Source organism: Syngnathoides biaculeatus, chromosome 4 (assembly GCF_019802595.1).
Source record: "Syngnathoides biaculeatus isolate LvHL_M chromosome 4, ASM1980259v1, whole genome shotgun sequence".
Classification (NCBI taxonomy): domain Eukaryota; kingdom Metazoa; phylum Chordata; class Actinopteri; order Syngnathiformes; family Syngnathidae; genus Syngnathoides; species Syngnathoides biaculeatus.
This window is the reverse complement of record NC_084643.1, coordinates 25,125,886-25,142,078: the sequence shown is the minus strand read 5'-3', so window position 1 is coordinate 25,142,078 and position 16,193 is coordinate 25,125,886. Positions and strand designations below refer to the sequence as shown.

At 42.1% G+C, this 16,193-nt stretch overlaps 1 protein-coding gene and 1 pseudogene across 3 annotated transcripts in view; one reads left to right on the top strand and one right to left on the bottom strand.

Moving 5' to 3' along the window:
- Positions 1 to 16,193, top strand: part of clip1a (CAP-GLY domain containing linker protein 1a) — a 54,313-nt gene that overhangs the window by 21,258 nt on the left and 16,862 nt on the right. For 2 of the 3 annotated variants that reach the window (XM_061818631.1, XM_061818629.1), the window contains exons 9-17: positions 100 to 204; positions 7,841 to 8,575; positions 9,444 to 9,563; positions 10,157 to 10,214; positions 10,323 to 10,406; positions 10,491 to 10,647; positions 10,782 to 10,947; positions 12,294 to 12,509; positions 13,166 to 15,397. In XM_061818631.1, the coding sequence (XP_061674615.1) occupies positions 100 to 204; positions 7,841 to 8,575; positions 9,444 to 9,563; positions 10,157 to 10,214; positions 10,323 to 10,406; positions 10,491 to 10,647; positions 10,782 to 10,947; positions 12,294 to 12,509; positions 13,166 to 15,397 (3,873 nt within the window). The remainder of the gene's footprint in view (positions 1 to 99; positions 205 to 7,840; positions 8,576 to 9,443; positions 9,564 to 10,156; positions 10,215 to 10,322; positions 10,407 to 10,490; positions 10,648 to 10,781; positions 10,948 to 12,293; positions 12,510 to 13,165; positions 15,398 to 16,193) is intronic. The other variant, XM_061818632.1, reaches the window with a different exon arrangement.
- On the bottom strand, positions 537 to 655 carry LOC133500093 (5S ribosomal RNA; annotated as a pseudogene).

Here is a 16,193-nt window from a genome sequence, read left to right as displayed (position 1 = left end):
GCATTGTCTCCTTCCTCTCTCGTCTGTGTTTGGTTGGCATGTGATGGTGGCACTGGTGTGTTCTCCTTCTCTTTCTCTCTGCCCCTTGTGTACTAACAGACGCAGACCAGACTGGAGCATGTCCACATTAAGGAGCTTGAACAGAGCCTGCACTTTGAAAAGACCAAAGCTGAGAAGCTCCAAAGAGAGTTAGAAGACACTAGGGTAATGGATGCTGCTCCGTGTTGGAGAGGGGCGGGGGCGGGAGGTTGGCGTTCCTTGAAGTGCTGAGAAAAGTGGCTCAAGGTCTGGTCAGTTAGAGCTCTTCCCAAAATAGGTTTGTGGCCAATTAAAGTGCATTTCTTTGGATTTATTGTTGGCTTGCGTTCATTGAGCTGTTACCTTGCAGACACATCTGCCATCCATGAAAATACGTTATTTTTAAGTTTAGGGGTCGCCACAGCGTGTCATCTTAGATGAAAGCATATTTGTTTGGCACAGATTTACGCCGGAAGCCCTTCTTGACGTAAACCCTCTGCATTTTAGCCGGTGAGAGAAGCTTACAGCACCTGGTATTCCCAGGCGGTCTCCCATCCAAGTACTAACCAGAGCCAAATTCGCTTAGCTTCCGAGATCTGACGAGATCAGGCATTCTCAGCGTAGCATGGCCGTAAGCCTGAAATATGTTAATTTCATTTTATTTCAGAATAAAATATATGTCACAGCAGGGATCTTGTTTGGTGTTCCTCCCATGTCTGAGATGCACAAAAATTAGCAGGGACACATGAAGCATATTCATTCTGTATCTGTAGACCCATGATTTAAGAACCGCCATATGTATGTCTGTGAGTATAAGTGTTTGTGTCCATGTGTGAAGAGCTTCCACACACAGTGAATCAGATGTACGAGTCCTGTCTTCTTACTAGCAATCCGAGGCAGAGTGGGATGGATTATTGTACAATGGACATGGGAGTTATTTCTGGACTCTACATTTTTATTCTTGTGCTAACACCTGTCACGACACAGCAAGCCACTGGCAACATAGCTTTTGCTCCATGGATGCACAAATCTGGGACAAATGTTAAAGTAAAATATTACATTCACTAGAATGTGAGCAGGCCCAAAAATGGCATGTAATTTCAACACACCATAGAAAATAGTGTCGTAAACAAACCTGCAAAATTTGAAGGAATAAAAAAAAAAATGCTAAATATATAAAGTCAGGTTTCAAAATTTGAATAATAAAGGACATTGTGCCTGAGTCAAATGGATGAGGCAAACATATTGAGGGGCTGATAGCTTATACCATCGTTTTTCAAACTGAGGGGTGCAGTGCTAACACAAACTACCATGACCCACTTTTTATACTTAAGTTACACCCAGCTGATGTAAAATTGGGGTGCTGTAAAAAGTTTAGGAACTAGTGTACTGGCTTACATGGTGTAAAATGTTAGAAGTTGGTTATTGTGGACATGAAAATAAGCACACGTTAACTTATCCTTGTTAATGGTGTCACAATGTTTCAGTCAAACACGGTACTTGACAACAGCAGGACTGTAGGAAGAAAACCATTTAGTCGGCACTCCGGCGCCATTTTGGCTCTGAAAGTTTACAAAACTATCTGAAGTAAAATGCCGCTGTTGAGTTGGGTGGTGGTGTTTAATGAGTAGCTTGCCATCTGCGTGCACCCTTAAAAGTCAATGAATTATTATTAGTATTAGTAGTAGTATTCTTATTATTTTCCCGTTTTTATGGCATCTTAAAATTGTCACCGACCTATTCTTTAAATTGAGACATCCTGGTGAAGACTCATTTTCGAAGCCATGGTTAGTTTGCTAATTGCAAGCCATGAGGATTAGTTGAAGGTACTCATAGTTACAGGAAAATGAGTATTTGAACACCCTGTGATTTTGCAATTTCTCCCACCTTGAAATCATGGCGGGGTTTGAAATGTTCATTTTAGGTGCATGTCCACTGAGAGAAGCATAATCTTTAAAAAAAAAAAAGTCTGGAAATCACAATATAGAATTTCAAAAAATAATAATGTGTATGCACTGCTGCACACAAGTATTTGAACACCTGCCAATCAGCAATAATTCTTTCCCTCAAAGTACTGTTAGTACGTCTGTAAAAAAATAAATGTACGCTCTACTTATTTGAAATTAGAAGCAACAATTTGAGATCATTAATTCCATAAAGACCCCTGTACACCCCACACAATCAGTAAGACTCTGAACTGCTAATATGGCTAATACCAAAGAGCTGTCCAAAGACACCAGAGACAAAATTGTAGACCTCGTACAAGGCTGGAAAAGGCTACGGGGCAATTGCCAAGATGCTGGGTGGATAAAAGAGCAACTGTCAGAGCAGTTATTAGAAAATGGAAGCAGGTAAACATGACTGTCAATCTCCCTCAGACTCGGGCTCCTAGCAGGAACTCATCTAGTGGCCTATCAATGATACTAAGAAAGGTGAGGAATCACCCCCAGAACTATATGGGAGGAGCTGGCCAATGACCTGAAGAGAGCTGGCATCACTCTTTGCAAGGTTGCTACGGGTAATTCACCAAGAGGTCATGGTATAAAATTGTGCAGGGCACAGAAGGTTCCCTTGCTTAAATCTGCAGATGTCCAGGCCCATCTTAAGTTTGTCCATGACCATTTGAATGGTGCAGAGGAGTCATGGGAGAAAGTTATGTGATCAAATGACACCAAAATATAACTTTTTGTCTTAATTCCACATACCGTGTTGGAGAAGGAAGAATGAGGAATATGATCCCAAAAAGACCATCCCTACTGTGAAGTGTTGGGGTGGAAGCATCATGCTTTGGAGGTGTATTGAGAGGATGGTGGGGGTATTGTATGCATGTATTGCAAGATGCTTGGGAACAGCCTCCTTCCCTAAGTTAAGACGATTGCAGATTGGTCATGGCTGGGTCTTCCAACAAGACAATGAGCCCAAGCACACAGCCAGGATAACCAAGGAGTGACTTCAGAAGAAGCACATCAAGGTTCTGAAGTGGCCTAACCAGTCTCCAGATGGAAACCAATAAAAAAATCTTTGGAGGGAGCGCAAACTCAGTGTTCCTCAGCAACAGCCCAGAAACCTGGCTTATCTAGAAAAGATCTGTGTAGAGGAATGGGCCAAAATCACTCACATAGCAAGGCATACTTTTTTTTTTTTTTTTTTCTGAGAAAAAATGTCATGTGGCGGAAGAAGTTCTATTTATGAAAGTCCCTTGTTAAAAAGTGATCTGTTTTCTCTGGAAGTGAATTTGTGAATTTTTACCAGGGTATGTCCTGTTAAAAATGTTGCCCTATGGGGGCACAAACCAGTGCAATCTGTAGGCCGGTCCCAAGCCCGGATAAATGCAGAGGGTTGCGTCAGGAAGGGCATCCGGCGTAAAAACTGTGCCAAACAAATATGAGCGTTCATCTAAAGAATCCCATACCGGATCGGTCGTGGCCCGGGTTAACAACGCCCGCCCCCGGCACTGCTAACCTGCAGGGCGTCGGTGGAAATTCAGCTACTGTGGGTCGAAGACAAAGAAGAGGAGGAAACCGGATCCAGCGTCAGAAGAAAAAGAGGAATGCACAGAGCCTACAACTGAGTGTAGGGACTTTGAATGTTGGGACTATGACAGGAAAAGCACAGGAGTTGGTTGACATGATGATTAGGAGAAAGGTTGATATTCTGTGCATCCAAGAGAGCAGGTGGAAAGGTAGTAAGGCTAGAAGTTTGGGAGCAGGGTTTAAATTATTCTACCACGGAGTAGATGGGAAGAGAAATGGAGTAGGGGTTATTTTAAAGGAAGAGCTGGCTAAGAATGTCTTGGAGGTGAAAAGAGTATCAGATCGAGTGATGAGACTAAAATTTGAAATTGAGGGTGTTATGTATAATGTGGTTAGCGGCTATGCACCACAGGTAGGATGTGACCTAGAGTTGAAAGAGAAATTCTGGAAGGAACTAGATGAAGTAGTTCTGAGCATCCCAGACAGCGAGAGAGTTGTGATTGGTGCAGATTGTAATGGACATATTGGTAAAGGAAACAGGGGCGATGAAGAAGTGATGGGTAAGTACGGCATCCAGGAAAGGAACTTTGAAGGGCAGATGGTGGTGGACTTTGCAAAAAGGATGGAGATGGCTGTAGTGAACACTTATTTCCAGAAGAGGGAGGAACATATAGTGACCTACAAGAGCGGAGGTAGAACCACGCAGGTAGATTATATTTTGTGCAGACGATGTAATCTGAAGGAGGTTACTGACTGTAAAGTAGTGGTAGGGGAGAGTGTAGCTCGACAGCATAGGATGTTAGTATGTAGGATGATTCTGGTGGTGGGTAGGAAGATTAAGAAGACAAAGGTAGAGCAGAGAACCATGTGGTGGAAGCTGAGAAAGGAAGAATGTTGTGCGGCCTTCCGGAAAGAGGTGAGACAGGCTCTCGATGGACAACCGAAGCTCCCGGAAGACTGGACGACGACAGCCAAGGTGATCAGAGAGACAGGCAGGAGAGTACTTGGTGTGTCATCTGGTAGGAAAGGGGAGAAGAAGACTTGGTGGTGGAACCCCAAAATACAGGGAGTCATACAAGGAAAGAGATTAGCGAAGAAGAAGTGGGATACTGAGAGGACTGAGGAGAGGCGAAAGGAGTACATCGAGATGCGACGTAGGGCAAAGGTAGAGGTGGCAAAGGCTAAACAAGAGGCATATGAAGACATGTACACCAGGTTGGACACGAAAGAAGGAGAAAAGGATCTCTACAGGTTGGCCAGACAGAGGGATAGAGATGGGAAGGATGTGCAGCAGGTAAGGGTGATTAAGGATAGAGATGGAAATGTGTTGACTGGTGCCGGTAGTGTACTAAATAGATGGAAAGAATACTTTGAGAAGTTGATGAATGAAGAAAATGAGAGAGAAGGAAGAGTTGAAGAGGCAAGAGTGAAGGACCAGGAAGTGGAAATGATTACTAAGGGGGAAGTCAGAAAGGCACTACAAAGGATGAAAAATGGAAAGGCAGTTGGTCCTGATGACATACCGGTAGAGGTATGGAAGCAATTTGGAGAGATGGCTGTGGAGTTTTTGACCAACTTATTCAACAGAATACTAGCGGGCGAAAAGATGCCTGAAGAATGGAGGAAAAGTGTTCTAGTTCCCATTTTTAAGAACAAAGGGGATGTTCAGAGCTGTGGGAACTATAGAGGAATAAAGTTGATGAGCCACACAATGAAGTTATGGGAAAGAGTAGTGGAGGCTAGACTCAGGACAGAAGTAAGTATCTGCGAGCAACAGTATGGTTTCATGCCTAGAAAGAGTACCACAGATGCATTATTTGCCTTGAGGATGCTCGTGGAAAAGTACAGAGAAGGTCAGAAGGAGCTACATTGTGTCTTTGTGGATCTAGAGAAAGCCTATGACAGAGTACCAAGAGAGGAACTGTGGTACTGCATGCGTAAGTCTGGTGTGGCAGAGAAGTATGTTAAAATAGTACAGGACATGTATGATGGTAGCAGAACAATGGTGAGGTGTGCCTTAGGTGTGACAGAGGAATTTAAGGTGGAGGTGGGACTGCATCAGGGATCAGCTCTGAGCCCCTTCCTATTTGCAGTGGTAATGGATAGGCTGACAGATGAGGTTAGACTGGAATCCCCTTGGACCATGATGTTCGCAGATGATATTGTCATATGCAGTGAAAGCAGGGAGCATGCAGAGGAACAATTGGAAAGATGGAGACATGCACTGGAAAGGAGAGGAATGAAGATTAGCCGAAGTAAAACAGAATATATGTGCGTGAATGAGAAAAGTAGAGGGGGAAGAGTGAGGCTACAGGGAGAAGAGATAGCAAGGGTGGACGACTTCAAATACTTGGGGTCAACAATACAGAGCAATGGAGAGTGTGGTCAGGAAGTGAAGAAACGGGTCCAAGCAGGTTGGAACAGCTGGCGAAAGGTGTCTGGTGTGTTATGTGACAGAAGAGTGTCTGCTAGGATGAAGGGCAAAGTTTACAAAACAGTGGTGAGGCCGGCCATGATGTACGGATTAGAGACGGTGGCACTGAAGAAACAACAGGAAGCTGAACTGGAGGTGGCAGAAATGAAGATGTTGAGGTTCTCGCTCGGAGTGACCAGGTTGGATAGGATTAGAAATGAGCTCATTCGAGGGACGGCCAAAGCTGGATGTTTTGGAGACAAGATTCGAGAGAGCAGACTTCGATGGTTTGGACATGTTCAGAGGCGAGAGAGTGAGTATATTGGTAGAAGGATGTTGAGGATGGCGCTCCCAGGCAAAAGAGCGAGAGGAAGACCAAAGAGAAGGTTTATGGATGTGGTGAGGGAAGACATGAGGGCAGTTGGCGTTAGAGAGGAAGATGCAGGAGATAGGCTAAGATGGCAAAAGATGACACGCTGTGGCGACCCCTAACGGGACAAGCCGAAAGGAAAAGAAGAAGAAGAAGTATGTCCTGTTAAAAAAATTGACATTTAGAGATTCACACAGCAGTTATTTTTTTCACCTAAAACGTTTGAGAACCAGTCTTTTTGAACACAAAAAAATGCTAGCATGAAATATTTAATTGGCATAAAAATTGTTTCATTTGAGTTAAAATAACATTACCTTATGAAACCTATTTAGATAATTAAACTAAATACAGTTCCAGTTTTTTAACTTAAATAGTCTCCAATATAGTAGGATATTACTGTACAGTCGTACTGGCCATTCATGAGGGCAAGGGTCTCGTGCGTCAAGATGGTAAAAAAAAAAACTTTTTAGACTAGTTATGGCGTGACTATATGAAGTAATCATCACTTCATCTTAGACACCAAGGCAGTATTGTTCCAGAAAAGCTCACAAATCCATGACTGAAAAAGTAAGGAATTGCAAATGGGCGTGGGAACTCTATACAGTGAAAACTAATAATCCTCCTAATTTCAATGTTTTCCTCTAGCACTTGGTCAGTTTGCAAATGGTACTAACAGTTGGGCACAATATTTAGTCAGCCATTAATTGTGCAAGTTCTCTCACTTAAAAAAATGAGAGGTCTGTAATTTTCTTCATGGGTATATCTCGCTTATGAGAAACAAAAGGGGAAAAATCCAGAAAAGCAGTCTGTTTTTTTAAAAAATTTATGAGGAAAACTATTTGGTAAATAAAAGTTCATCTCAGTACTTTATATACCCCTTTGTTGGCAATGATAAAGGTCAAACGTTTTCTCTAAATTTTCACAGGATCTTCACATACTGTTTTGGGGGTATTGCTGGACAGCACAGACTTTCAACCCCCTCCAAAGATTTGCTGTGGGGTTGAGATCTGGAGACTGGCTAGACCACGCCAGGACCTTGAAATGCTTACAAAGCTACTCTGATGCCTGGGTGTTGTTTGAGATCATTGTCATGCTGATAGACCCAGAGAAGTTTCGTTTTCAATGCCCTTGCTGATTGAAGGATGTTTTCACTGAGTCTGAGGATACATAGGCCCATCCATGCCTCTTTACACAGATCAGTCATCCTAATCCCATAGCAAAAACAAAAAAAAAAAAAAAAAAACACACACATGGCGCTCCAACACATACAAATGGCATGAACAATGCTCACAGGGATATATTCTCTAACCTCTAAGATTAGTTTAAATTCACAGCCCTTTTTTTTTTAGTTGTTAATTATACTGGATCTCCTTAAGTAGACCTCAGCTGTGAAAAATTGACAAAAATGACACAAAAAAAATCAAGTCTTCAATATAGCGAGGCACAGATAATGAATCACTACGTAAATAGTGTACCACAAATATGCTGAGATCGTTTTTTTCCCCACGTACGATGCTCACATTCAATGTCTTTTTTTTTTTTAACGTATGATGTCTGTTTTACAAGGTTGCCACCGTGTCGGAAAGATCCCGCATAATGGAGCTGGAGCGAGACCTCTCACTTCGTACCCGAGAGGTCGCCGACCTGCAGCTCCGTCTCAGTTCCCAGCAGCCATCTGGTGACTCTGAAGGCATCTCTCCCCTCCTGGAGGAGATCACTTCTCTGAGGGACCAGCTGGCTTCGCTGGAAGCCCAGCGGCGAGAGGAGCTGGCCAAGCTGCAGGAGAAGTTGGAGTTTCAAGACAAGGCGCACACCGAGGCAGCCGCCCAGCTTCAGGCCACCACTGTCATTCTTTCAGGAGAAAATGAGCAGCTGCGCATGCACCTGAGCCAGGCTGAGAAGGATAATGCCGATGTCCTAGAAAGGCTGAAGTTGGAGCATGGTCTGGCCCTTGAGGAGGCCGCCGCTGCCCATGCTGAGGAGATAAGCTGCCTAAAAGAGCGACTGTCCTCCCTCGCTGAAGACAAGGAGCGCCTGGATGATGCACTGCGTTCTGGCGTGGACAAAGCCGAGAACCAACACTTGGTGGAGCTGGAGGATGTCCTCGGGAAGCTCCATGCTGCCGAGCTCAAGGTGAAGGAGCTGGAGGACACGAGAGCTGACTTAGCGCAGCAGGCACAGGATGAGAGAGAAACCAAAGAGATTGTGGTACAAATGGTCCGCCGTTTGTGTTGCGCACAAAACAACCAGAATGTACAACTAGATGATGTTCGGGACAAAGAAAACTCACTAGGAACTGAGGTGAGTTCAACTAACAGTGGTAGCAAGTACAAATAATTTATTGGACTTGAGTTATATGATGGTTTGCCTTGAGAATTGTGGCATGTGCTGTTTTTAGATTTGACTTGAAAGCACATTTGAAAAGTTGGAAATTAAAATAGTTCTGGTTGTAGTTCTGCAGTCATAGAAATGCAATTTTACTAATAATTGGCGTAGTTTTATAATAATACGACAGGCTTGTTTTTTTTTAACCTTAATTATTGTAAAGTGCTTTGTGTTGCATTGTTTTGTACAAAAAGTACTTCCAAATACATTTTAATTTATGGATTCATAATTGCCTGTCATATTTTATTTATATTTTATTTGATGGCCTGTATTTTTTCCACTTTTGGTCTTCAGTTTTTGTGATAAAGATTATGGATTCCCTTAAATGCCTTTTCACACTGCACTTGCTCATTTATGGACAAAAAGCAAAAATCAATGTATTGTATGAGTGTTTCGTCCATTTTCCACTTGCCTTTTACAGTGCAAGTCAGCCCAAATAGCACTCAGAAATCACTCTGCCAGCCTTTCTCCCATTTTAGGAGCTTTTTGCTGTGATCGGATGAACTCAACAGAATAGAAAATTTTTCTATCCTATGACGCGACGCCGAGTGTCAGACGCCCTATTCCATTGGTACAACGCTCTGATGCCTCCTCAGTAAACACACAATGAATGGGGAAACTTGAGGCTCTCAGAGATCTTCCCAATTGCAGTGAAATTTATATTGGTTAATATGCATGCCTATATTATATTACACCCGGTGGCTGTGTGTTGTGCGCACCTTCAAATGTTGTTTTTTAAGTTTCTGCAAATGTTTTATTTATTTTATTTATTTTTGCTTAAAAGTTAGTTGGTGAGCTGAGCACATTGTTGGAGGGCAAAGAAAATGAAATCCGGTCGCTGCAGCAAAGTTTGACTGTTGTGGAGCAGGAGAAAAATGCTGCAGGGCAGCAACTTGCAGGGCTGGTGAGTTCTTTTTCTCCTCCCTTACGATTTTTTTACCAATTAGGTTTGGTAATCTTTGTTTACTTTTCGTAATTGTTGATAACTAAACGATAAATATAATTACTTTTGAGTGGATACTTAGAAGGTGGCACGTTGTGAGTGCGGCTGTTTGTCCCCATGTGCCCTGTAATTGGTTGGCAACCAGTTCAGGGTGTACCCCGCCTCCTGCCCGTTGACAGCTGGGATAGGCTCCAGCACTCCCCGCGACCCTCTTGAGGATAAGCGGCTAAAGAAATGGGTGGATGGATGGTTTGATTGTATTTTTATTTTACTTATTTTTTTTTTTACTTTATTTTATTTTTAAATATGTATTTGTTTTTCTTTTGACATGCATGCACAAAACATTGTGACACCTGGGAGCTGTTTTTAACTAGAAAAAAGACCTTTTAAAACCCAGGAGTTGCTGAACCTGTTTTAAAGAAATTGTCTGGAGTGAATAGAAATTGTCTTGTCATTTTAAAAGATATGTATTTATAACCTCCACTGATGTCTACTGGAATAAATTTTTGAGTAAGCCGAAAGAAGCGTACTATTTAGTGTTATCGTGCCCACAGAAGCAGAAGTTGTCCGAAAGCACAGAAGAGCAAACAAAATCTGCAATAACTATGCAAGGTAACTCATTTAGTTGGTCTATTTTCGTCAGCCTATTTGCTAGCGTGTTGTCTTTGCTTGTTTCACATCGAATTCCGACATAAAAAAACGTTATTCTTGGTTTGTCAGAAACCCTTGAGAATCTCAGCAAGAAGGAGGAGCAGTGCACAGCTCTCATCGCGGAATCGGAGTCTTTCAGGAATCAGCTTAATGGTAAGAAGCATGAATGTGATGTTATTTTCTAGTATAAAAAATATTTACGTATAAACTCATGTTCCGGCCTGTTTCTCAATTAAGGGCTGGAAATGAAGCTGGCGGGTGCGGATGAGAAGGTGCGTCAACTTGGTGAGGACAAGAGCAAATTAGAGAAGGACATTTTGGACATGATGACAGCGTCAGGTGACAACTCAGTGCAGTTGACCAAAATGAACGAAGATCTCCAGCAGAAGGAAAGGTGTTAGACGTTACACTTTTGAATGCTTTCAAAATATACGATTCTCGTTTCACCCCATTGTTGCTCTACCATTCAATTCATTACTTTAATACTTGCTTTGCGTTTAACCCCTCTGCACGCATTTTGTTGGTCAGGAGGTTGGAGCAGTTGCAGAGTCAGCTGGCGGAGGAAAAGAAGAAAGTGGACCACTCCAATCAGCAACATGAGCGGGATCTGTCATCTAAAGACCAGGAACTGCATGAAACACGAGACAGCTGCAATGCTCAAATAAAAAAGCTCCAGGAGAAGATTGCAACATTGGTTAGTAGTCAATAGCTGCCCCTTTATAAATACTTGTTTACAAATAGAATCTAGAATCTTTTAACAGTGCTTCAAATTTACTGTATGCTGGCCTCAGGTTCTTCACCTCTGACCTGCTAGCCTCATGGGTGAAGATTCAGCATTTTAAAGCCACTGCACAAAAAAACCTAAGCATAGCTACGGTGTTGGAGTCACATAATTAGCTTCTGTTTATCTCTTGATAAGAAGCACATACTTGATTATTCAGTGAAGTAACTCAGCAACTTGGGGATGAAGTGCTCCCAGTATTATTGTTGTGTATGTTTCACAACAGTGTTTGACTTGACACTCAAGATGTATCTCTGATGGCGAAAGATGTACTCTGTGACCTAAAATCCACAGTACAGAACAAAATTATTAATATTAAAAAAAAGATTGAAAATGTGTGAAAACCTTTCTCTTCCTTCACGGTGTGAACTAGAGTACGCTGCCATGTTCAGCGCCGCGAGCGTATGGGTAATTTGCTTGCACACCTGTGGGCTCACGGTGTCAAGTCTGTTGCATCCGATATCTGTTAAATCAGTGTCAGTTGAATTGAGGTTCCACTATATCTCACATTGTGAGTACACCCTTGCTATTTCTATTTTTTTTTTTTTTTTTTTTTTTTTAATAAAAGCTCATCTTTATGTAAAACATCAATCCAGTGGCAAGTATGAGACTGATAAGGAATCAAATCAGGGATCTTTTTTTTTTTCTCCATATGTGACCCATTACGGGTTCACATGTGGCTATATTGGATTTGTATTCAGTGCAATTGCAAAATGGATAGGCAATGCATGCTCGGCCGACCTATACGTCACTAAAACTCTTGACAAAACAGCCACGCCACAAAAGCAATGACAGACTAAAGAGCAGAAAACAGTTAATGCCACGTGCAAAAAGACAATGCTTTATAACTAATAAATACATGTTGGCTACAGTTGCTCAAAATCTTTGAAATTGCCAGAAATGTACTGTGACGCGACCTTTGTGATGGTGCATATTTACTTCCATTTACATAGCGCAAATGCTCAATGTGATGTCCTGTTTATGGGCCTGTGTGTAACTTGAGGCTCATTTCATCCATAGTAAAAGTCCTGTTTGGTTTTGTAATGTGAACGACTACATAAAAAGATCGAATTAAACAAGAAATCCGGATGGGCATCATGCCCTGCAGTGTCTTTAGTTATTTTCAGAGAACAGTAAATTCTTGTCATCCCAGGAAGATATGAATTATTTACAAAAATGTGACGGCTGGACTCTTTTGTGAAATACTGAATGTCTTGAATGAAAGTACTCTTGCTCACTTCCTCTACTTAATTTCCAAGGAGGAGTGTGTGCAGCAGGGTGCAAATGAAGCAGAGGCGCTCAAGGTATCTCAGGTGAAGACTCTCTCCCAGGCCTCCGAGCTCCATGGCCAGGAAGTCCAAAGGCTGAAGGATGAGCTGGACAACCTGAAGCTGGAGTTATCCTCCTCCAATGACAGGAGCAAGGAGCTGGAGGAAGTTGTGTCTGAGCTGCAGACTTACAAGGAAAAGCTTGAGGTAAGGTTGAAGAATTTTTTCATTTTATTTTTATTTTTTTTTTAATTTTGTATCCAGGTATGCCCAACATTCTGATCCTCAGGTATTACATTTAATTTTTTATATTCGTCTTAGAAAATATTGACTGTGCTTGACTTTTTCCTCTAGTTTTGTTCCTTTCTTATTCCTAAATGGATTTCATTTTTTTAATTAGAAGTCCTTACATGGCCATGGAGCTGTCCACACGACACACTTGTTTACTCAAGGGATGTTTCACACTCCCATCTTTGATGCGCTTGAATACCCAAGCTTGCCACACATCATAATCACAAAACACATGGTAGTTCCAAAAGACAAACTAGCTTTTGGAAAAACATAATCTAAAAGTGTCCCCAGAGTAAAGAAGATTTGTCATTCATATTGTCTTAATTTGATCAAGCCAATACGACCATTCTGAAGTCTAGTTACACACAGTCTTTGAACAGGATTTTGGTGTTGGGCTGTGGTGTAATCTTTGTCCCATTATAAGCTTTTGCAGCTTAACCTTTCCATTTGCATTCATCCATATTGGCTTGGTTTATTTTGTATTCATCTGACATTTTGTGTGCATCTTTTGCATATATCCCCTGTGTTTTTTTTCGTTTTACCCTCCTTTTCTATCAACTTGATTTCCCCAGCATCTTTCTGCTGAGCTCGAGTCCTCCAAGCATGACGTTGAACGGTTGTCTACAAAGCTACAAGAGCAGACTTGTGATCTGGAGCGCAGGTGTCAGGATAGAGAGGATGCTGATGCTCAGAAATGTAAACTGGAGATGCAGCTCTCAGAGGTGCAGCGCAAGCTTTCTGCTCTCCAGGAGATATCTATCCAAAATGAGGACCTCCTTGTAACCATAGCAGACCTCTCGAAGGGTAGGGAAGAATTACTTGATAGCAACAAGCGCTCTGAGGAAGAAAGATCTTCTCTGAATGAACAGCTGGAGAAGCTCAAAAATTGTCTTCAGGAAGCACAGGCTGAAAACACAAACTTGAAGAGTATCAATCTCAAACAGCAGTCTGATCTGGAGGAGCTCCAGAAACAAAACAAGGAGAAAGATACCACTCTACTGAAATACCAGCAGCATGCTCAGCAAGAGGAATGTAAAACAAAGCAGCTGCTGGAGGACTATGAAAACATTTGTAAAGAGCGATGCAGGCTAGAGGAGGACCTCAAGGACAGCAGATCTAAGCTTGGAGGTGAGAACAACAACCTCATCTCAGAGCGAGACGCAGCCCAAAATGCCAAAAAATGTCTGGATGCTAAAAACACAGAATTGCAGGCCAAGCTACAGTCGCTCAAATTGGAGAAAGAAGATCTGACAATGAAGAACAATCAGCTGCAGGCTCTCTCAGAAGCCTTAAACAAAGAGAAGACAGTCATGTCTTCTAAAATTAACACCATCACATCAGACAACAAGAACCTTGAAGCAGAGAACAAGGAACTCCAGAATAAGATTAGTCTCACCAAGAAAGAGCTGGATAGCTCCATCTGTGAATGTGAAGACCTGAAAGTATCTCACTTAAGCTTGGTCCAGATGCTGGAGCAGTCAAAGACCACCAGCCAGGTGACGGATTCTGAAAGGGTTCACCTTCTCCAGCAGAAGGAAGAGTTGCTTGCCGCGCAGAGGAAAGCCTCTAAGGAGAAGGAGGAGCTGGTAAAATACACTGAAGAGCTGAAGGAGAAGATTGAAGTCTCTGCTCAGCAACTGATTCTGTCTGGTGAAAACCTGAAAGAGATGTCTGCCTCTTTGGAGCAAGAAAGACAGATGTTTCGCACACAAAATTCCGAAACCTCTGAGGCTCTGCATGCGCTGCGGAAAGAGAAACTGACCCTAGAATCGGCGCTGGAGCAACATAAAACCAATTACGAGCATCTTGCTGCGGAGAAGGGTGAGTTAGAAACGAAGCATATGAAGGCTAGCTCTGATATTATCGCCCTTTCACTGGAACGAGATAAGCTAGTGAATGACATCAGAGCTACAAAGGACGAATTGGACACCTTCAACAGATCACATGACAATCTTAGACAGGAGAAGTCTCGTTTAGAAGAGATACTTAAGGGAACAATGTGCAAAAAAGATTTGGCTGAAGCAGAGTTGACGTCCATGAGAAAGAAAACTACTGACCTCAAGAGTGAGCTTGAGAAACGTTCCTCCAGTATTGAACTCCTAGAAAAGGCCAAAGCTGATCTTACTCAAAAGCACAGCGAGCTTGAAAGGGATCTCGATAAATTCACATCAGAACATGGTCGAAAAGTCGACGAACTCACGAAACACTTGGAGTTGTCAAAGACTGAAAAGAAACAGCTCCTCGAGGAGATCCAGCATCTTAAAAAACAGACATTGTCATTGTCTGAGGCCAAGAATGACTTAGAGAAGCAGTTCCAGGCAGAGTCCAGTAAACTGACTTGTGCTACTGACCAATCGATAGAGCTGCAAAACACATTGTCCCAACTTCAGCAGGACAACAACGAAATGTCCTCTCAACTTAAAAATGCAGAGGACCAGAAGAAGTCTTTCATGGCAGAAATTGATATGATTAAAGCATATCTGAAGGAACAAGAGGTAGTGACTCAGAGCTTGTCAGAAGACAAACGAGAGCTTTTATCCAAAATGGAACAGATGGATAAATGTTTGTTGGCCCTGAAAACAGAGAAGGAGGACCTCATAGCCAGGTGCAGTCACTCAGAGCAGGACATTTCCCAGTGGCTTGCTGAAAAGTCGCAGCTCACCGGCAAGCTGGAGAAGTTGCAGGAGGAGGTCAAGGCCCTCCAAGCGGATGAGGCCACCCTGGAGAAGCGGCACCAAGACACTATTGCTGAGAGAGACCAGCTCCAGTCCCAACTTGAACAGACCATTGCTAAGCAGCTCAAGGTATTCCTCCGTTAGTTCCTCTAGTATACAAACTCACTTTAAATATTTCTAGGCCAGTGTCACCCGTTTCACTGCATGCTTGCTGGTTTGTCTTCCACTTCGCTTTAATTATTATTATTTTTTTTTAACTTTCATCCTCCACATACTCACCATACATGGCGCAGAGTCATTACAACCCTTCCTTCTTTCCTGTGGGCTTAAAACATGATTAGCAACTCTTCCATCTTTGTGTTTTGGCAAGGTTAAAGGGGGGAAAAAATATATTGGCGCTAAATTACAGGGTGATTTTTTTTTTTTTTTTTTTTAATCTTTTTTTTTTCTTTCCAAAGGCAATTGAGGTACATTCCAAACCAAAAGTTTTGGCAATTGGGTTTTGGAGTGAAATTTCAGGATAAGCCAAAAATGCAACATAACCTTTACAGGTCAACTTAATTTGACTCAATAAACATCTGAATGCACGTCCAACTGTAGAATGGTTCAGTGTTTGTTTTGCACAACTTGCTGTTCTCCCAACAAGGAGCCGAATGGCAAAATTCACAACAGGAATCCATGAATCCCCCCAAATGGATGTCCAAGGTCATGAATTTTAAGCATTTCTTTGACTTTTCCAGTAATTTGTCTTTATTGCAACTTGCTAATGACACTCTAAGCTACGTAGCTCGGTTGTTTAATTCATTTTGAGCTGCAACAAATTATTTTCACAATGGATTCATCTTTTTTTTTTTTTTTTTTTGATTAGTCAGTAAGTCGAGTTTTTTTTTTTACATTTTTATCCCTTTTTTTAATGGGATATTTC